Source organism: Chiloscyllium punctatum, chromosome 37 (genome assembly GCF_047496795.1).
Source record: "Chiloscyllium punctatum isolate Juve2018m chromosome 37, sChiPun1.3, whole genome shotgun sequence".
In the NCBI taxonomy this organism is placed as follows: Eukaryota; Metazoa; Chordata; class Chondrichthyes; order Orectolobiformes; family Hemiscylliidae; genus Chiloscyllium; species Chiloscyllium punctatum.
Window position 1 is genome coordinate 31343573 of NC_092775.1, and position 23057 is coordinate 31366629.

Consider the following 23057-nt stretch of genomic DNA (forward strand, 5'->3'; position numbering starts at 1 on the left):
AATTCCTTTTCTTGTGATCCACTACCAACCTAGTTTTCCCAGTTCACCTGCACATTGAAATACCCAATGATCTCTGTAACCTTGCCTTTCTTACACATCTTTTATCTTTCCTGGCATAATTTATGCCCTAAACATGACAACTGTTTGGAGGCCTGTAGATAACTCCCATTATGGTTTTCTTTCCTTTGTGGTTCCTCAACTTGACCTATACAGATTCTACATCATATGTTCATAGTTCGTCCATTGCTATTGATTTAATTTCTACGATGGTTAGGCTAACTGGCCTATTATTTTCAACGTTCCCTCTTCCTCCATTCTTTCCAGTCCTTAGGAATGCTAGATGATCAAAACCAAATAATTACTGGCTTTCTCTGTAGCCACCTCTTTTCAAAACTCTCGGATACAGGTTGTTAAATTTGGGAGATTTGTTACTACTTCATCCTAATTGTTTTTCCAGACTACTTCTTAGGTCCCATTTAAATCTTTTCCCCCTCATCTTAAACTTATGCCGAGTTCTGGACTTCCCCACCCCAGGGGAAGACTTTGTCTATTTATCCTATTCGTGCCCCTCCTAGAAGTTACCCTGTAGTTTGAGGGGGAGAAGGTGGAATCAGATGTAATGATATTACAGTTGAATAAAAGGCAATGACAGAGGCATGAGGGAGGAGCTGACCAGAATTGACTGGGGGAGGAGCCTGGGAAAAATAGTGGAACAGCAATGGCAGGAATTTGTGGGAGTAATTTGCGCTACACATTAAAAATTCATCCAGAGGAAAAAGAGGCATACTAAAGGAGGATGAGGCCGTCATGGTTGACCAGGGTAGTCAGGGACAGCATAAATGCAAAAGAGAAAGGATCTATGTGGTGAAGGGCTGAGGGAAGCCAGAGGGTCGGGAAGCCTACAACGACCAACCGCGGACAACAAAGAGATAAATAAGGAGGGAGAAGATTAAATATGAAGGTAAGCTAGTTAGTAATATTAGGAAAGATCGCAAGAGTTTCTTCAGATACATAAAGGGCAAAAGTAGCCATTGGACCCATGGAAAATGATTCTGGAGAAGTAGTAATGGGAACAAAGAAATGGCTGAGGAACTGAATAAGTACCTTGCGTTAGTCTTCACAATGGATATTACGAGTAATATCCCAAAAATTCAAGAAAGTTGGGGGGTGGGGAGCAGAGATGAATACATGACCATCAACAAGGTGCTAGAAAAACAAAGGTTTGAAAGTGGACAAATCACCTGGCCCAGATGGGCTATGTCCTGGAGTTCTGAAGGAGATAGCTGAAGAGAGAGTGGAGGTTTTAGTAGTCATCTTTCTGGTATCACTGGAGTCAGGGAGGGTTCCAGAGGACTGGAAAATCGCTAATGTGACCTCTTCCCCTCCCACCCCCCCCCCCACACACACACATAATTTTTCACTTTCTACATTAATGATCTGGAGAAAGGAATTGAGGGCATTCTGGTTAAGTTTGCAGATGATACAAAGATAGGTAGAGGGACAGGTAGCATTGAGGAGACGGGGAAGCTGTAGAAAGATTTGGACAAATTAGGAGTGTGGGTTAAGAAGTAGTAGATGACGACAGCATGGAAAAGAGTGAAGTCATGCACTTTAGTAGGATGTATAGAGGCATGGACTATTTCTAAATAGGGGGGGGAAATTCAAAAATCTGAAATGCAAAGGGACTTGAGAGGCCTTGTCAAGATTTTTCTTAAGGTAAACTTGCAGGTTGAATTGACAGTTAGGAAGGCAAATATAGTATTGTCGTTCATCTCGAGAGGACGAGAATATAAAAGCAGGGATCTGGCTTTGGTCAGACCACATTTAGAGTACTGTGAACAATTTTGGGCCTCATACCTCAGATAAGATGTATTGGCCCTGGAGCGGGTCCAGAGGAGGTTCATGAGAATGATCCCAGGAATGAAAGGCTTAACATATATGAGGAATGCTTGAGGCCTCTGGGACTATACTCGATGGAGTTTAGAAGGATGAGGGGGGAATCTGACTGAAACATTCAGAATACTGAACGGCCTGGACAGAATGGATGTTGGGAAGATGTTTCCATTGGCAGGAGAGATAAGGACCTGAGGGCAGAGCCTTTGAGAATGGAGATAAGGAGAAACTTCTTTACAGAGAGTGGTGAATCTGTGGAATTCATTGCCACAGAAGGTTATGGAGGCCAGATCACTGAGGTGTTTGTATGTGGAATGAACTGCCAGAGGAAGTCGTAGAAACACGTACAGTTTCACAACATTTAAAAGATATTTGGACAAGTATTGGAATAGGAAAGGTTTAGATGGACATGGGCTAAATGCAGACAAGTGGTTTGGGAAACTTGATTGGCATTGACAAGTTGGACTGAAGGGTCTTTTTCTGTGCTGTAAGACTGACTATCTGACATGGTAACAGGATAATTAGAAAATCATGATTATGCAGTGCCATAGTTTTCATAGAGTTTGATTTAATAGTGTTATTTACTTTGGTGGGAAGAAATTAAAAATGGTGAGACACTAGAAATATTTACATGTAGAGAGACCGGATTGTCTCTTTACATGTATCATAGAAAGTTAAAATGAAAGTTAAAATGCAAGTTTGAGAGTCAGAGAATTATACAGTATGGAAACAGATCCTTCGGTCCAACTCGTCCATCCTAAATAAATCTAGTCTCGTTTGCCAGCATTTGGCCCATATCCCCCACAACCCACCCTATTCATGTACTACCCAAATGTCTTTTAAACGTTATAACTATACCTGCATCTACCATATCCTCTGGCAGTTCATTCTATACACAATAAAAAAGTTGCTCCTCATGTCCTCCTTAAAACTTCCTCCTCTCACTTTAAAAATATGCCCCTTAGTTTTTAACACCCCTACCCAGGGGAAAAAACTCTTGCTGTTCAGTTTATCAATGCCCCTCATGATTCTATAGACCTCTATAAGGTCACAATCTTCGAGGAGAAAGTGAGGACTGCAGATGCTGGAGATCAGAGCTGAAAATGTGTTGCTGGAAAAGCGCAGCAGGTCAGGCAGCATCCAAGGAGCAGGAGAATAGACGTTTCGGGCATAAGCCTTTGAAGGGCTCATGCCCGAAATGTCGATTCTCTTGCTCCTTGGATACTGCCTGACCTGCTGCGCTTTTCCAGCAACACATTTTCAGCTCTATAAAGTCACACTCAACTTCCTGCTCCAGTGAAAAAATGTCCAGTCTATCCAGCCTATTTTTATAACTCAAACCTTCTATTCCCAGTGACATCCTGGTTAATGTTTTCTGACCCACTAACAGGGGTCAGAAAATAATATCCTTCTCCAAACAGGGCAACCAGAACTGCCCATGTTACTCCAGAAGAGACTCCACCAACATCCTTTTCAACCTCAACATGACATCCTAGTTCCTAAACTCAAATGTCTGAGCAATGAAGGCAAGCAAACTAAATGCCTTCTGAACCACCCTGTCGACCTGTGATGCAGCTTTCAAAGAATTATGTACCTGAGTCACTCAGTTTCTCTGTTCTATTGTTTCACACTACCCAGGGCCCCACCATTAATTGTATAAGTCATGTCCTTGTTTGTTTTACCCAAATGAAACACCTTGCATTTTTCTAATTAAGCTCCATCTGCCACTCCTCAGCCCATTGACCCAATTGATCAAGATCTCTTCAAACAGCTCCCACACAGAAGCCAGTTTCCATGGCTTTTGGGAGAGGAGAATATTGGGGAGGACTGAAAAGAAAAAGTGAAAATGCAGCCTTAAGTATTTTTTACACCCACCAGTTCATCAATCCTTTACCTAAGACTTGCAGAAGGGGTGAATATTTAAACAAAGAATATGCTTTAATATATAAAATAGTATCTTATGATGACCTTCTTGTATGACATGAGCCTCTTATTTCCAACATATTTCCCTGACTACAACTAATATCTGGTGATGTGTCAACAATATATAGAATCACAGCATTGTTATAGTGCTGGAGGAGGTCAGTAGGATGCAGTTCTCCATGCAATTTTATATTGAGGAAAAGCAGGAGTTGGGCCCTATGTTTTTTACCTTGCTGTTTCTTAACTGCACCCAAAATGAATCTACTTAGTGATTTTCTGAGCTCAACATTCCTCTCTGTTTTATATTCTATCATTTATTATAAGAGCGACCCTTCCTTTCCTGTCTTGCCTATGACTTCTAAAATATCCTTGAATATTTAGTTCCCAACCTTGGTCATTTTACAACTGCACCTGCATATCCATAATAGATGCCAAATCAAGCCTATTAATAATGCTACTGTTTTGCTTCAAAGTTGATGTTCTCTTACATTGCTCACAAACAAGAATAGAAAGAACGTATTCTTTGAGTAGCAGGGAGTGATACTGTTGGTTCTGTACTGGAGCTGCAGCTTTTCACCATCTAAATGATGGATTGTTATGGTTCCATTTTTGCTTAACACAAACTTTTCAAGCTCTTAACAACTAAATGTAGGTTCTGTTCATTTTAAAGTATTACAGGATTGCTCTGCAGACTGATTCATTATTAAGGTCGACAGCTATCTTTGCAAGAAAACACAGTTGCAACTCCTTTGCAGGTTCTGCTGCAAGCTGGTCTTGCACTGGCAATTGGTCTGATTCTACATCCTGGTTACTTGCACCGTAGCAAATTCCCTCTTGAGGTGATCTCCCTTTTTACGAAGTTAACTATACCTACATTTAAAAGTGAAAAATACACTTATATTAGAGTAGTTGTGAGAACTCTCCACATAAAAATAGGTTAGGATTGTAGTGTACTATCAGTGGACTAGTGAGCTACAAGTATTCTTTGTGGTGGACAAGAGTGGACCAGCAGTAGCAGGGTTACAGCATGGAACTCAACCTTGTTATGTAGAAGATTAAAAAAAGCTGTGGTCTAAAATTGCAAAAGATTTATTTCGTATACATGGACATTATTTTCTCCTAGTCTCATTGTTAGGTATGATTTTTTCAGATGTCTTGAACAGACTGAATATCAGACTGTCTCTGCTGTGGACACACTTGAGGTTTCCTTCAACTGTCTGAAGATTGGAAGCTTGTGGTTTCAACATATGGCTTTCCACACCTAAATTTTAGTGTTAAATATCCCAATGAAAGGAACAGGTAGCCCATTATACATAGTTAATTTTGGCTCTATTAGGTTCTACCATTAACTTCCAATAATCCATTACAAATCCTTCAGAGATTCAGACAACTGGTAAGATGTTCGCAGTTACTTCTGTGTTGATTTTGGATGCAAGCTTGTGCGAGACACTTCTTTGGCCATGTGTTTCTGAGTCATAGAATCCCTGCAGTGTGGTAAAAGGCCATTTGGCCCAAGAAGTCTACACTGACCTTCCGAAGAGTTACCCACCCAGACCCAGTCCCTTACCTTATCACTCCACATTGACCTCTGTCTAATGCACCCAACCTACATGTCCCTGAACACTGGGCAATTTAGCATGGTCAATTCACTTAACCTGCACATCTTTGAATCGTGGGAGGAAGCCGGAGCACCCAGAGGAAACCCACACAGACAGGGAGGATATGCAAACTCCACATGAACAAAATCACCCAAGACTGGAATCGAACCCAGGACCCTGGAACTGAGGCAGCAGTGCTAACCTCTGAGCCATAATGTAATGTAATTATTTCATGTGTCACATTCATAATGTGGAAAGCCTGTTTTCCTCTTCCATTTGAAGAAATTTCCACTCTATCTTCTGGCTGGCCTCCAGTCTTGTGTTTGTTTTGGTTTCTGGCATACTCCCCATTGTTACTGCTAATATGGTAAACGACCTTTTGGTTTGATTGTATCTTACTGCCACTGATCACACATCAGGAACCAGATTTCCTGCTTATGTGTGCCCATTATCCTTTCACACTGCTTGATTTGCCAAGGTCTTGGAATAAGTCAGGTCCACAAAAGATGCAACAGACCAAACTTACCACACGACTTACTTACTTTCTGTGTCCTGGTTAATGTGCCAGTATTGACAGCTGCATTTAATGTTTGCAGGTTTTGTTGTTTGGCTACAATGGCTTCATAAGTTCTGCATCTTTTGGTTGTATACTAATATTGTGATCATCTTTTCTCTTAGATCTTTTTAGAAGGTATGATTGGCATTGAAGCTACAACCATAGTGTCATACAGCATTGAAACTTCTGTTCAACTTGTACATGCCAACCCAGTATTCTAAACTGAACTAGTCCCATTTGCCTTTGTTTGGCCCAGATCACTCTAAACCTTTCCTATTCATGTACCTGTCCAAATATCTTTTAAATATTGTAATTGTACCTCCCTCTCCCACTTCATCTGGAAACTTATTCCATACACACACTATCTTCTGTGTGGAAGAGTTGCCCCTCCGATCCCCTTTAAACCTTTCGCCTCTCCACTTTAAGCCTATACCTTCTAGTCTCTGACTCCCCTATCCTGGGGAAAAGACCGTAGCTATTCACCTTTATCTATCAGGTGTTAGATTTGGAGGTAGGTGAGCCCGTTGGCGATAGTGACCACAGTTTGATTACATTTACTTTAGCGATGGAAAGGGGTAGTAATATATCGGAGGGCAAGAGCTATAGGTAGGGGAAAGGCAATTATGATGGGATTAGGCAAGATTTAGGATGCATAGGCTGGGGAAGGAAACTGCAGGGGAATGGGCACATTGAAATGTGGAGCTTATTCAAGGAACAGCTATTGGGTGTCCTTGATAAGTATGTACCCGTCAGGCAGGGAGGAAGTTATCAAGCGCGGGAGCCGTGGTTTACTAAAGAAATTTAAGCTCTTGTCAAGAGGAAGAAGAAAGCTTATGTTAGGATGAGACGTGAAGGCTCAGTTAGGGTGCTTGAGAGTTACAAGTTAGTCAGGAAAGACCTAAAGAGAGGGCAATGAGGAGCCAGGAGAGGACATGAGAAGTTGTTGGCAGATAGGATCAAGGAAAACCCTAAGCTTTCTATAGGTATATCAGGAATAAAAGAATGACTAGAATAAGATTAGGGCCAATCAAGCATAGTAGTGGGAAGTTATGCTTGGAGTCAGAGGAGACAGGGGAAGCGCTAAATGAATTTTTTATCAGTATTCACACTAAAAAAAGACAATGTTGCAGAGGAAAATACTGAAATACAGGCTACTAGACTAGGTGGAATTGAGGTTCACAAGGAGGAGGTGTTAGCAGTTCTGGAAAGTGTGAAAATAGATAAGTCCCCTGGGCTGGATGGGATTTATCCTCGGATTCTCTGGGAAGCCAGGGAGGAAATTGCCTAGCCTTTGGCTTTGATCTTTATGTTGTCATTGTCTACAGGAATAGTGCAGGAAGATTGGAGGATAGCAAATGTTGTTCCCTTGTTCAAGAAGGGGAGTAAAGACAACTCTGGTAATTATAGACCAGTGAGCCTCACTTCAATTGTGGGTAAAGTGTTGGAAACGGTTATAATAGATAGGATTTATAATTATCTAGAAAGGAATAAGTTGATTCGGGATAGTCAACACAGTTTTGTGAAGGGTAGGTTGTGCCTCACAAACCTTATTGAGTTCTTTGAGAATGTGACCAAACAGGTGGATGAAGGTAAAGCAGTTGATTTGGTGTATATAGATTTCAGTAAGGCATTTTGGTTTGATAAGGTTCCCCACAGTAGGCTATTGCATAAAATACAAAGGCATGGGATTGAGGGTGATTTAGCAGTTTGGGTCAGAAATTGGCTAGCTGAAAGAAGACAGAGGGTGGTGTTTAATGGGAAATACTCATCCTGGAGTTCTGTTACTAGTGGATCTGTTTTGGGGCCACTTCTGTTTGTCATCTTAATAAATGACCTGGATGAGGGCTTAGAAGGATGGGTTAGTAAATTTGCAGATGACACTGAAGTCGGTAGAGTTATGGATAGTGCCGAAGGATGTTGTAGGTTAGAGAGACATCGATAAGCTGCAGAGCTAGGCTGAGAGATGGCAAATGGAGTTTAATGCGGAAAAGTGCAAGGTGATTCACTTTGGAAGGAGTAACAGTAATGAGAGTACAAGTTTAATGGTAGAATTCTTGGTAGTGTAGATGAACAGAAAGATCTTGGTATCCACGTACATAGATCTCGGAGTGTTGCCACCCAGGCTGATAGGGTTATTAAAAAGGCATACAGTGTGTTAGCTTTTATTAGTAGAGGGATTGAATTTTGGACCCATGAGGTCATGCTGCAACTGTACAAAACTGTGGTGCGGCCGCACTTGGAATACTGCGAACTGTTCTGGTCACCACATTATAGGAAGCTTTGGAAAGGGTTTAGAGGAGATTTACTAGGAGTTGCCTGGTATGGATGGAAGGATCTAGGAGGAAAGGCTGAGGCACTTGAGGCTGTTTTCATTAGAGAGGAAGTTGAGAGGTGACTTAGTTGAGACATGTAAGATTAATAGAGGGTTAGATAGGGTGGACATTGAGAGATTATTTCCTCCGATGGTGATGACTGGCATGAGGGGACGTAGCTTTAAATTGAGGGGTGATAGATTTAGGACAGATGTCAGAGGTAGTTTCTTTACGCAGAGTAGTAGGGGCGTGGAACGGCCTGCCTGCAACAGTAGTAGACTCGCCAACTTTAAGGGCATTTAAATGGTCATTGGATAGACATGAGGATGAAAATGGAATAGTATAAGTTAGATGGGTTCACAGATCAGTGCAACATCAAGGGTTGAAGGGCCTGTACTGCGCTGTAGTATTCTATGATCCATGTATGTCCTCATAACTTTTATAAACTTCTATGTGGTCACCACTCAGCCTCCAACACTGGAGGGAGAGAAAATGGTTCCAGGCTTATCCATAACTCAAACCCTGAAACGATTTTCTGTACCCTTTATAGTTTATCAAAATCCTTCCCACAGCAAGGCGACCAGAATTGTATGCAGTATTCTAAAAGTGCCCTTGCCAATGTCTTCTACTGGCTCCATCATCTGCTTTGACAGATCAGTTTGGAAGACATTGCAGCCCTTAAAGTCTCAAAGCACTTACTGAGGAACTGATTAGTTGATACTTGTTGCTGTTATCTGTAAAGAAATAAGCTTCAAATGAAGCATTCTAAAATTTACTTTTACATTATGTTGATCCTCCAGCACGTTCCAAAGCTGAATAGAGTCTCTCTGATTCTCCTCAGACTGTGCAACTCCTTTTTTCCAATGGCTATCATTTATTTCCAACACTTGTTTACACAATTCTTCAACTTTTGTTTAAAATGCCTACATTTAAAGAGGACATCTTTGGCTATCTGGTTCATGCTAGGGAATTTGCTGGTCACGTTCCTGATGTACCTGTCTTCTATGAACTACGTTGAGACAACAGATAAACGGTTTAGTGGAGATGAGAAGAAAACCTTTTTCACTCAGAAGGTGGGGAGAATCTGGAACTCATTGCCTGTAAGGATTGTAGAGACAGAAACCACCACAACATTTCACTTGTGAGGCCAAGGTATACAAGACTCTTGGCCAAGCTTTGGAATATGGGAATCAGTAGTTGTTTTTGTCTTGCATAGATGCGATGGACTGAAAGGCCTTTTTCTATGCTGTAGATCTCCGATTCTATTCTGATGTCTAGAGGATTTGTAGTCATGCTACTCCAGGGGGAGATTTAGCAATGCAGTCGCTGTGCGTTTTTCCATTCACTGGTTTGTTTTTCACTGTGGTTCATGGGTTTCTTTCAGTTCCTCATGGTTTTCTCTTGCGTGGAAATGGCAGTCAAGGTTGATTCAAAAGGGAATTAGAGAGAGTGTTCAAGTCGAGGAAGGCCTATATAAGTTGGCCAAAAAAGCAACAGGGCTGAGTAGTGGGAGCAGTTTAGAATTCAGCAAAGGAGGAAAATGGAATGAAGAGGGGATAAATAGGGTATGAGAATAAGCTTATGGGGAACACACAAATAGATTGTATGTGAAAGCAAATGTAGTTCCCTTACAGCCAGAAACAGGGGAAGTTATAACTGATAACAAAGAGGAGTCAGAGCAATTAAATACAAACTATGGTTCTGCCTTCACAAAGGAGGATGCAAATAATATCTGAAATGTGTTGGTGAACACCGGCTAATGAGAGGAAGGAACTGAAGGAAATCAGTATTGATGGGGAAATGGTGTTGGGGGAAACTGAGGTAAAGAGCCAATAAATCTCCAGGGCTGGATAATGTACATCAATGAAATTCACTTACCCTAATTCCATGCACTTTAAGTTCACATGCAAAGCTCTCATGGCAGCCCTTATTGAATGCCTTCTAAAAGTCCAAGCAAACTATATCCATTCGATCCCAACTCCATAGCTTCGAAAAATTCCAGTAGATTTGTCATGATTTTCCTTTTGTAAATCCTTGAAGGAAGTGGCCCCAGAAATTGTGGATGCATTGGTGGTCATCTTTCAAATTTCTGTGGATCCTGGAATATAGTTCCTATGGATTGGAGGGCAACTAATGTAACTCCAAAATTTAAAAAAAAGAGGTAGAGAGAAAATATGTCAGTATAGGCTAGTTAGTCTGAAATTGACAGTGGGGAAACGTGTTAGAATCTGATATAAACGATTTAATAGCAGAGACTTGGAAAAGCACTGACAGGTTCGATCAGAGTCAGCAAGGATTTACAAAAGGAAAATCATGACAAATCTATTGGAATTTTTCGAAGCTATGGAGTTGGGATCTAATGGATATAGTTTGCTTGGGCTTTTAGAAGGCTTTGCATGTGAATTTAAAGTGCATGGAATTAGGGTAAGTGAATTTCATTGATAATGGGCGAGTGACAGACAGGAAACAAACCATAGGATATGTTAATGATTTACATGAGAGGACTAAAGTTAATGTCTCCAAATTTACAAGTAACACAAAGCTGTGTGGAAGAGTTACTATATGGAGGGTGCAGAGATGCTTTGGTGTGATTTGGTCCTCACGTTCCATCCCACCAACCTCTGTGCATATCACACCATCCTCCGCCACTTTCACCACCTGCAAACAAAACCCAGCAGTAGGTACATATTTCCCTCCCCACCCTTATCAGCATTCCGGAGAGACCATTCCCTCTGTGACTCCTTCATCAGATCCACGAGTCCCCACCAGCCCACCCCCTCCCAGCACAAGAAGTGCAAAACCTGCGCCCACACTCCCTCCCCCGAGATTTTTAAAAATTCGATAAGGTCACCCCTCAACCTCTGGTGCTCCAGGGAAAACAGCCCTAGCCTATTCAACCTCTCCCTATAGCCCAAATCCTTCGACCCTGGCAACATTCTTGTAAATCTTTTCTGAACCCTCTCAAGTTTCACAACATCTTTCCGATATGAAAGCGACCAGAATTGCACGCAATATTCTAACAGTGGCCTAGCCAATGTCCTGTACAGCTGCAACATGACCTCCCAATTCCTGTACTCAATACTCTGACCAATAAAGGAAAGCATACCAAACGCCGCCTTCACTATCCTATCTATCTGCGACTCCACTTTCAAGGAGCTATGAACCTGCACTCCAAGGTCTCTTTGTTCAGCAACATTCCCTGGGACCTTACCATTAAGTGTATAAGTTCCGCTCAGATTTGCTTTCCCAAAATGCAGCACCTCACATTTATCTCAATTAAACTCCATCTGCCACTTCTCAGTTCATTGGCATCTGATCAAGATCCCATTGTAATCTGGGGTAACCTCCTTCGCTGCCCACTACATCTCCAAATTTGGTGTCATTTGCAAACTTAGTAATTATACCTCTTATGCTCAGATTCCAAATCATTTTTATAATAAAACGTAAAGTAGAGGACCCAGCACAGATCCTTGCGGCACTCCACTGGTCACAGGCCTCCAGTCTAAAAAACAACCCTCTACCACCAGCCTCTGTCTTCTACCTTTTGAGCCAGTTCTGTATCCAAATGGTGAGTTCTCCCTGTATTCCATGGGATCTAACCTTGCTAATCAATCTCCCATGGGGAACCTTGTCGAATGCTTTACTGAAATCCATATAGATCACATCCACCGCTCTGCTGTCATCAATCCTCTTTGTTACTTCTTCAAAAAACTCAATCAAGTTTGTGAGACATGATTTCCCATGCACAAAGCCATGTTGACTATGCCTAATCAGTCCTTGCCTTTCCAAATACATGTACATCCTGTCCCTCAGGATTCTCTCCAACAACTTGCCCACCACCAACATCAGGCTCACTGGTCTATAGTTCCCTGGCTTGTCCTTACTGTCTTTCTTAAATAGTGGCACCACATTAGCTAACCTCCAGTCTTCCGGCATCTCACCTGTGACTATCGATGATACAAATACCTCCGTAAGAGGCTCAGTAATCACTTCCCTAGCTTCCCACAGTTCTAGGGTACACCTGATCAGGTCCTGTCCTGCCCTGACTGTTTGACTCGCCTTTGTTCTCAACTGTACCGGTCTCGGATTGAAGTCTTTCCTCACTATCTCCCTGGGTCCCCCCGCCCCCACCAATTTACTAGTCTAAATCCTCCTGAGCAGCTCTGGTAAAGCTCCCTGCCAGTATATTAGACCCCTTCCACTTCAGGTGCAATCCATCCTTCTTGTACAGGTCACTTCTATCCCAGAAGAGATTCCAATGATCCAAAAATGTGAATCCTTCTCCCATACATCAGCTCCTCAGCTATGCATTCATCTGCTCTATTGTCCTATTCCCGTCCTCACTAGCTCGTGGCATTGGGAATAATCCAGATGACCTCGAGGACCTCCTTTTTAAATTCCTGCCTAACTCTCTGTAATCTCCCTTCAGAATCTCAACCTTTTCCCTTCCTTTGTCATTGGTTCCAATGTGCACAATGACATCGTGCTGGCCCCTCTTCCCCCATGAGAACATTCTGCACCCTGAGACATCCTTGATCCTGGCACCATGGAAGCAACACGCCATTCTGATTTTTTGCTGGTGGCCACAGAAACATCTGTCTGTGCCTCGGACTAGAGAGTCCCCAAGACAATCGATCACTTGGAACCCAATGTACCCCTCATTACATTAGAGCCAATCTCAATAACAGAAAACTTGGTGTTCATGCTATGTTCCCCTGAGAATCCATCACCCCCAACATTTTCCAAATTAGCATACTTGTTTGAAATGGGGATAGCCACAGAAGACTCCTGCGCTACCTGCCTATCTCTCTTACCTTTCCTGGAGTTAACCCATCTCTATGACTGTATCTGAGACTTACTCCCCTTCCTATAACTGCCATCCATCACATTCCCTTGCTCTCGTAAATTCCTCACTGCTTCTCCAACTGATCCATTCGATCTGATAGGATTCGCAGCCAACCGCATTTATTGCAGATAATAATCCTCAGTAATGCGTAAACTCTCCCTAAATTCCCACATCCGACAACAAGAGCATATCACTCTATTAAGGGCTATTTTTGCTTCTTTCAACCTACAGACCCAGAAAATGGCACTGTTGTATTCCTCTACAAAACACTGCTCCAGGTTAAATGAATACTTTTGGCTTATATTTTTAAGTTGAATCAAGAGACATAGCTCAATAAAACATAATCAACAAAGAACCCACTCTACTCACTACTACTGCTAACTTATTTTAAGGCCACACTTAAAACATCCACTTATCACCTGGCTGTGACCTCTCCCAAACAAGTTCCTCCAAGATCAATTGTGAATTTCAATGTTTTTTAATTTTCCCAGGTGGACCCCAATGTCCAGCAATACATGAATTCAACAGCAAAGGCAGTAACCACTAACTGTGTCAGTTAGCAATGTGGGTTTTGTTCTTTCTCTCGCTCTCTGTCTCCTGCATTGACCTGAACATGTGCTTCCTTTGTCTGTTCTTCTCCCTTTTAAAAGTGCTGCTGTTTTGACTTTTTTTTCCTCCAAAGTTCCAAAACAATGCCACAGCATATAAAATAGTAATTACTGCTTCTGGAATTCAAGGAAATCACCTCCAATACCAAAATACCTCAAAAGAAGGAGTAGTTGTTACAGCCAGAAATTTTTCCCATCCTCCATCTTGGATTGTCCAGAATCCACATGTTGACGTTATATAGGACATTAGTGAGGCAACTTTCCGACTATTGTGCAATGCTCTGGTCGTCCTGCTATAAGAAAGTTATAAAATTGGAGAGGGTTCAGAAAAGATTTACCAGCATGTTGCCGGGAACAGAGGGTTTGAATTATGGGGATAGGCCAGGACATTTTTCACTAGATCATCGCAGGTTGAAGGGTGACTTTATTGAGGTTTGTAAAATCATGAGTTACATAAATAAGGTGAATGAGCAAATGTCTTTTCCCTGGGATGGGTGCATTCAAAACTAAGCGGCATACCTTTAAGATGAGTGGAGGAAGATATAAATGTGATCTGAAGGATAACTTTTTCACAGAGGGTGATTTGCGTGCGGAATAAACTGTCAGAGGAAGCGGTAGATGCAGGTACAGTTACAACATTTAAAAGACATTTGAATGGGTACATAAATAGGGAAGGTTTAAAGAGACCTGGACCAAGCGCAGGCAAGTGGGGCTAGTTTAGTTTTGGAAACTTGGTCAGCATGGACAAGTTGGACTGAAAAGTGTGTTTCCATGCTGTATGTCTCTATGACTTTCTCTCATAGAAAACTATAAGATTCTAATAGGACTATACAGGATAAATGCAGGAAGGATGTTCCTGATGTCTGGGGAGTCCAGAACTGGAGGTCATTGACTAAAGATATGGGTAGGTCATTGTGACTGAGCAGAGGAGAAATTTCTTCATCTGGAAAGTGGTGAGCCTGTGGAATTCTCCGGTACAGTACGCAGTTGAGAGCAAAACCTCAAACGTGTTCAAGAAGGAGTTAGATATAGTTCTGGAGGGCTAAAGGAATCTAAGGGTATAGGGAGAAAACTGGAACAGATTACTGATTTGGATGATCAGTCATGATCATATTGAACGGCAGAGCAAGCTTGAAGAGCTGAGTAGCATATACCTTAGTTTCCATGTTTTATGACTCTCTCAACCCGACTCAAAACTGACTCATACTTCCCATGAATCACTGGTCTGGTCAGCCGACAAATCTTGTAATCAATGTTTAGCCAGTGGTGCTTGTAAAGGGTACTGTCTCTTGGGGTTTCAGTACTCTGTACTGTTTGAATGTTTTTGAGGCTCTTCAAACTTGTGCCACTGCCATCATTATCTCTTAAAGGCTTTGGACACAGTGTCACAAAGCTGAGTTGTGAACAAAGTTATAGCTCATGAAATACAAGTGACAGGAGCAATGCAAAAATGATTGAATTAGAGTGGTTAACGGATATTTTGCAGGCTGGAGTTACCCAGGGCTCATTGTTGGGACACTTGCCTTTCCTGACATATACTAATTGTCTAGTTTTTTGTTGTGCAAGGGACAATTTCAAAGTTTGAAAGCAAGTACAAAACTTGGAAGCATTGTAACACTGTGGAGGACTGTGTGGAACTTCAAAAGGGCATGGACAAGTTGGTGGAGAGGGCAAATGTAGTTCAGTGTGGGGTATTTCATTTTAATGGGAAGAATATGGAGAGAAAGTATAAAACAACGGGTACAGTTCTCATGGGGGCGTAGAAACAGCAGTATTTGGCTGTATGTGTGCATAAATCATTAAAGGAGACAGATCAGCTGGAGAGAGCAGTTATAAAACATTCAATATAATTGGCTTTATTAATCGGGACATAAAACACAAGAACAAGTTGTTTACTAACCACCAAGGTGGTTAATGAACTGTAATTCATTATTTATAGTTGGAGTGTTGTGTACAGTTCTGGGTGTCACACTTTAGAAATGATGTAAATTCATTGTAGAAAGTGCAGAAGAGGTTTACAAAAATAGTCCCAGGGATGATAATAACTTGCCATTCAGAGAAGGATGAAAAATGAGAGGATGCAGATTTTAAAGTGTTTCACAAAAGAAACAAATGTGATGTGAGGAAAAACTCTCTCATACAGCAAGTGGTTTGAATCTGGAAATGTTGGTGAGGCTGTTTCAATGGAGGCATTTAAAAAGCGATTAGATGATTATTTGAATAGAAGGAATGTGCAGGGGTAAGGGACAAGGAGATTTGGCACTCAATCATGGTGCTCATTTGGCAAGCCAGTGCAGATGCAGTGGGTGAAATGTCTTCCTTTACTGTAAGATTCTGTGGTTTGATTCTGCATTTGTTTAACATAAACTTATCTATTTCACACCAGGACTATAAATGAAACATAACTCCTTGAAAGTGGAATCGAAGGTAGGTAGGATAGTGAAGGCGGCGTTTGGTATGCTTTCTTTTATTGGTCAGAGTATGGAGTATGGAGTACAGAGTACAGGGGTTGGGAGATCATGTTGCATCTGTACAGGACCATTGGTTGGGCCACTGTTGGAATATTGCATGCAATTCTGGTCGCCTTCCTATCGAAAAGATGTTGTGAAACTTGAAAGGGTCCAGAAAAGATTTATAAGAATGTTAACAGGGTTGGAGGATTTAAGCTATAGGGAGATGTTGAACAGGCTGGGGCAGTTTTCCCTGGAGTGTCAGAGGCTGAGGGGTGACTTTATCGAGGTTTACAAAATCATGAGAGGCATGGATAGGATAAATAGGCAAAATCTTTTCCCTGGGGTCGAGGAGTCCAGAACTAGAGAGCATAGGTTTAGGGTGAGAGGGGAAAAGATATAAAAGAGAGCTATGGGGCAACCTTTTCACACAGAGGGTGGTACGTGTATGGAATAAGCTGCTAGAGGAAGTGGTGGAGGCTGGTACAATTGCAACATTTAAATGGCATTTGGATGGGTATATGAATAGGAAGGGTTTGGAGGGATATGGGCCAGGTGGGAATAGATTGGGTTGGGATATCTGTGCGGCATGGACGGGTTGGACTGAAGGGTCTGTTTCCATGCTGTACATCTCTGACTATATATTGAGATTGCACAACAGAAACATTCACCATAGAAGTTCAGCAACTATTGCTATAGGAAAGGCTGGGTACAATGCCTCTCACTACTAGATAGGCTGTGTAATGGCTAGTACTCAAATGCATTTTCCTCCTGAAAATGATATCACAGGAAGGATGGTACCACCTATTTTATCCAAGGGACCACATTTTAATGTTTTACTCAAAACCGGGCCACATACTGACCTGTGGTGTTATGCTGGACAAGCCTATTTCAATTTTTATACATTGTCAAATTGTCTCGATCTGAATGGTCACACATGTCAAGTGCATAAATTCCTTCAAAGTTGCAAATGGGCCAATAGGCTGAGGAGTGGCAAATCAGGGCAGGACTTTACCATCAAGTGTATAAGTCTTCGGCACTGTTGCTGAACAAAGAGACCTAGGAGTGCAGGTTTATAGTTCCTAGAACGTGGAGTTCCAGGTAGATAGGATTGTGAAGAAGACATTTGGTATGCTTGCCTTTATTGATCAATGCAGTGGGAGGCCATGTTGTGGCTGTACAGGACATTGGTTAGGCCACTTTTGGAAATACTGTATGTAGTTCTGGTCTCCCTGCTATAGAAAGGATGTTGTGAAACTTGAAAAGGTTCAGAATAAATTTACAAGGTGTTGCTCAGGTTGGAGGGTTTGAGTTACAGAGAGAAGCTGAATATACCGGAGCTACTTTCCCTGGAGCATCAAACATTGATGGGGTGACCTTTATAGAGGTTTATAAAATCATGAGGGGCATGGATTGGCTAAATAGTTTAGGTTTTTTTTCTGTGGTGGTGGAGTCCAAAACCAGAGGGCTTAGATTTAAAATGAGAGGGGCAAGATTTAAAAGGGACCTAAGGGGTAACTTCTTCACGCAGAGGGTGGTACGTGCTTGGAATGAGCTGCCAGAGGAAATGGTGGAAGCTGGTACAATGACAACATTTAAAAGGCATCTGGATGGCTCGATGAATAGGAAGGGTTTAGCGGGATATGGGCCAAATGCTGGCAAACGGAACTCGATTAATTTAGGATATCTGGTTGGTGTGGATGTTTTGGACCGAAGGGTCTGTTTCTGTGCGTATATCTCTATGACTCTGAGTTAATATTATTAACCTTAAGTAACAACATTAGTGGCTGGTCCTCTGAATTCTTGCTGGCAGGCCTGCTTTCAATCAAGCAATTGTATTGAATCCAGTAGGCAGGCTGGATGGAACTTTTGCTGGGTTGGCATCTGGTCAATGCTTCATATTCTGGGATAACGCTAGATTAAAGGAATAAAACTAAATTGTTTGTGAAAATTTTCAGATGACATCTGTAGGAAGCATCACATATCAAGTAAGATGAGAATAGAAAGCATCAAAGAGAGAGGCAATCTGAGTGAATGGGAAAATCTATAGCGGATGAAGGTCAATGTTGGAAAGAAATGACCCTGAATCCAAGAAAGACTCCTAAGAATATTTTCTTCATGATAAGAGATTACGTTGTTCAAGGACCATAGCAATTTAGGTCTCCATGCATACAATTGTGGTCTCCCTGTTATAGGAAAGATGTTGTGAAACTTGAAAGCGTTCACAAAAGATTTAAAAGGATGTTGCCAGGGTTGTAGGATTTGAGCTATAGGGAGAGGCTGAATAATGGGTTGGGCTATTTTCTTTGGAGCACTGGAGGCTGAGGGGTGACCTTTATAGAGATTTAAAATATCATGAGGGGCATGGATAGGGTGAATAGCCAAGGTATTTTCCCCAGAATAGGGGAGTTCAAAACTAGAGGGCATAGTTCTTAAGGTGAAACTTAAAGATTTAAAAGGAGCAACTTTTTCACACAGAGGGTGGTGCGTGTATGGACTGAGCTGCTAGAGGAAGTGAGGGTGGCTGGTATAATTGCAACATGCTAAAAGATATCTGGATGGGTATATGAATTGGAAATATTTAAAGGAATATGGGCGAAGTGCTGGAAAATGGAACTAGATTAATTTACGCTATCTGGTCAGCATGGGAAGGGGAGAAAGTGAGGACTGCAGATGCTGGAGATTGGGGAGACAGTCTTTATATGACATCCTCTATATTGGGGAGACAGGCCGCCTACTTGCGGAACGTTTCAGAGAACACCTCTGGGACACCTGGACCAACCAATCCAACCACCCCGTAGCCCAACACTTCAACTCTCCCTCCCACTCCACCAAGGACATGCAGGTCCTTGGACTCCTCCATCGCCAGACCATGGCAACACGACGGTTGGAGGAAGAGCGCCTGATCTTCCGCCTGGGAACCCTCCAACCACAAGGGATGAACTCAGATTTCTCATTTCCCCTCCCCCCAACTTGTCTTAGTCAAATCCCTCGAACTCAGCACTGCCTTCCTAACCTGCAATCTTCTTCCTGACCTCTCCGTCCCCACCCCACTCTGGCCTATCACCCTCACCTTGACCTCCCTCCACCTATCACATTCCCAACGCCCCTCCCCCAAGTCCCTCCTCCCTACCTTTTATCTTAGCCTGCTGGATACACTTTCCTCATTCCTGAAGAAGGGCTGATGCCCGAAACGTCGATTCTCCTGTTCCTTGGATGCTGCCTGACCTGCTGCGCTTTTCCAGCAACACATTTTCAGCATGGGAAGGGAGCCAGGGATGGACGTTGGGGGATTGTGGCTTCTCAGCTACTATTGGCTCTAACGTGATTTAACACCAATATGCGAAAGGTAGCTTACAATTTCGAAACTACTTTCGCTTACAACTGAAGATAGTTTACAAGTTGTAAATTCAGTATGCAATATAGGGGTATCTACTTCAGACATTGTAATTTCAACAAGAATAAAATCACACTATCATAAAGTGGGAACCACGGCTACTTTCTTGTATCTTACTTGAGGACCTTACTAAGCCCAGCTGTTTCTGTAAAAGTCAGTGTTCGAGCCTGAGATCTTCCTGCTCAATGTGATTTAGCTATTCATTCACCAAATCTACTAAGCTGTTAGGTTGTAGCCCAATGAAATGTTTTTCTTTGCTTCAATCTTTCTTTGCTCCTTCTATAATATTCATTTATTTTCATCTATAATTACACAAAAGGTTTAAATTATAAAATAGTTAGAGTTCACTGATATTTTTACATATGCCTTTGATTCTTTTTATTCATAAAATTGACTTGAAAAGAACAAAATGGGGAAGTGTAGTATAAGGTATTGCCAGTTTATTTCCACATACACATTACCTATGACAATATGATCCAAAGTTTTCATCCAGACATTAAAGAAGGAAGATGGAATTACCACAAAATTAATTGCCTGCATCTAATAGCATTTTGCAGTGATTTTTTTTCTTGTGCAAGATGTGCTTTTCTTAAAACAAAATTTGAGTTCTACAGCGTGTATGAAAATCTATATGTGACATTTTTCTATTGCCACCACAGTCTTTATATGACATCACAAAATATTTCAATAGATTATTGGGAATGTAAATTTTTTTATAATTATATTACCAATGTTTGTAAATACATTATGAATTTATTTACAATAATAAAATGAAGATGTGTAGCACTGGTATTTAATATTGTATCTGTACATAAATAATTTTTAATATTATTGAAAAACAAGCATGTTACTAAAGCTTTTTGTCATGCATTCATCAGGACAAACACAAGAACAGCAAATTTTAAAGGATCACAACAACTTATACTAAAGGAGAAATGAATGCTGATTAGCTGTTAGGTGCTTTTGGCACTTTCTGCAAGTGATGTACAATCACATGCAGTGACCCATTCTCTGCAAACAAAAGGAACGTGTTCAAGCCATGTGTTGCTTTTGAATTATCTGGGAGCTTGGAGAGACCATCATTCCCCATTATTTTCTTCACTGCAGTGCCACAGTCAGTCAGTGTGAATTTGCTAACCAATCAGTAGCATCTTCTGCCGTCGTATAATTTGATGTGATCTTTTGAAACTTGACATTCTTGCATTTGTCATGAAAATCCAAGATTAAAATTTTTGACATCATGTCTCTCTCTTCAACAATATTCAAGTTCTGAGTCTTGAATATTTCCCTCCTTCTGTAATGCTCATGTTTGCATTAAATTAACATGTCTTTTTTCCTTCCCAATTATTATAGGTTCCTATAACATTTGTGGATCGTGTGTATGGTGAATCTAAACTGGGAGGAAATGAAATTGTGTCATTTTTGAAAGGACTGCTGCATCTGTTTGCCACTACATGATCAAAACTAATATTTAGTACTGAAATGTTCTTTGGCCAGATTTGTATTTCGTTACTTCACAATATCCTTGTAAAGTCTAATTTTATACTTGTACAAATCTGTAGCACACTCAGTAAATGAATAGTTGTAAAATATAACTTGAAATAAAATCAATCTGGTCTGAGTAAGTTTTTATTTATTGAATATTAAGTTTGCTTCATTTAATGCTAATAATTCTACCACTTAAGACATATTGTTGTATTATTTTATAGTTGTGGGCTTATGATTTATTACAAACAGTATGCCATTTCCAACATTTTGCTTTTCAGTACTCCAGTAAAACTAAAAGAACGTGTCCTAAGATAAAGGATGTCTCTCTCTTTTGTCACATCAGATGTGATTTAGTCAAACTTCCTGAGTAACTTCCTTTTCACAGATACTCTTCATTACTATCGTAGCTTAGTGCAAATTTTCCTGTGTAAATTGAGTTCTGATAAACCATTCATTCTTTTGTAAAAGAATGTGTAAACATAAAAGATCCAGGGTTATAAAAGTTCATGTAACTTGATTTTGATCTATAAAAATTCCATTTAGCAGAATCAAACAATATATTAATTTTATTTAAGTTTTCTGAAGGTTTCTGACGTCTTTTGCAGTTAATTTAACTTTTTCTATATGGATGAGTTTGATTTAATTGAAGCTATTGTATATCTTTACTCCATCATGTTTCAGAAATAAAGACTAAAATGTCCACAAATGTCCATGTGAACATCTTTGTAATACACCCAATAGCTGGAAGTTCATTTCTTGCATTTTAATGTCCTTGGATACTTTATTGCCTCTAATTTCAAATGCTAAAATTATTTTCTTCTCTGGATCCAACCACATGATTCAGAGATTGCTGGAAAAACTCAGCATCTGGTTTGACAGCATTTGTGGAGAAAAATCAGAGTTAATATTTCAGGTCAAGTAACCCTTAGAACTTATAGTGGCTAGGAAAATGTTGGTTTATGTGCAGAAAATAGGGTGGGGGAATGGGGTAAGGAGTAGATGATAAGTGGGGATAGAGCGCAGAGAGAAGAACAGTTGGACAGGCAAAGGAGTGGATAATGGTTTGTCTAGGACGTGAATACCTATTAATTGGGACTGCTCGTGGCTAACACAACACTGATGTTAGCCACTAACAGTTCCCATTAATAGTTATTCTCCCTCCTAGCCAGATAGTTATCCGCTCCTTTGTCTGTCCAACTGTTGTTCTCTCTCTTTGGGCTCTATCCCCACCTATCATTTACTCCTGTCCTTCTGCCCCCTCAAATCTAACATTTTCCTTGCTAACATCAGCTCTAGAAGGGTCACTCATCACTATACTATTTCTTTCCACAGATGCTGCCAGAACTGCTGAGTTTTCCCAGCAATTTCTGTTTTTGTTTCTGGTTTCCAGCATCTGCTGTTCTTTTGGTTTTTATTTCATAAAGAACTAACTCTTAGAACTATCTTGTTGCCACCATTGAATTACAGGCAAAGGTACTGGTGTGTTTTTTTTTTGGTTTATTATTTCATCATCTAATTGGTGAAGCTCCTAGATTCCATTTGGCACCTCCACCAATCTGGCTGTAAATCTAACTGTGGTAGAGTACCAAATGTAATTGCCATATCTCTCCATAACATCAGATCTTAACAAAAGTAGAAAATGCACAAACTGTGAACAAATTAATAATTTTTCCTATCAGCATACTTGCAGTGAATTATTTGATCAGTTTTTCATACTTATCCAGTTAATTATGTTATTCAAATAGAGTCCATTAATTTTAATCTTGCATTATTTCAGGTTATCAATGAAAACTGCATAGAGATATTTGCTACATGGTGTCATCGGAAAAGCAATTTCAAGTCCACTTAACTAATGTGCTGCTTCAAGTAGTGCTTGGATATACTGTAATTTAAATTCTTGACTTCTTTCAGACTCTTTGATTGACATGAACATTTCTTCATTTGATATAGGCAAAACCAATTATTTCATTAGATTTTTATAAAATT

The 23057-nt window shown here is 40.8% G+C and overlaps 2 protein-coding genes across 4 annotated transcripts in view; both read left to right on the plus strand.

The window, feature by feature from the left end:
• dpm1 (dolichyl-phosphate mannosyltransferase subunit 1, catalytic) overlaps positions 1-21204 on the plus strand; it is a 97888-nt gene extending 76684 nt beyond the window's left edge. For all 3 annotated transcript variants that reach the window (XM_072556535.1, XM_072556536.1, XM_072556537.1), the window contains one exon: positions 20937-21204. In XM_072556535.1, coding sequence (XP_072412636.1) covers positions 20937-21041 — 105 coding nt within the window. In that variant the 3' untranslated portion in view covers positions 21042-21204. The remainder of the gene's footprint in view (positions 1-20936) is intronic.
• Positions 21205-22839: 1635 nt separating this feature from the next.
• Positions 22840-23057, plus strand: part of adnpb (activity-dependent neuroprotector homeobox b) — a 46880-nt gene continuing 46662 nt past the window's right edge. The window contains exon 1 of the mRNA XM_072556541.1: positions 22840-22955. The gene's annotated coding sequence lies outside the window, so the exon portion shown is untranslated. The remainder of the gene's footprint in view (positions 22956-23057) is intronic.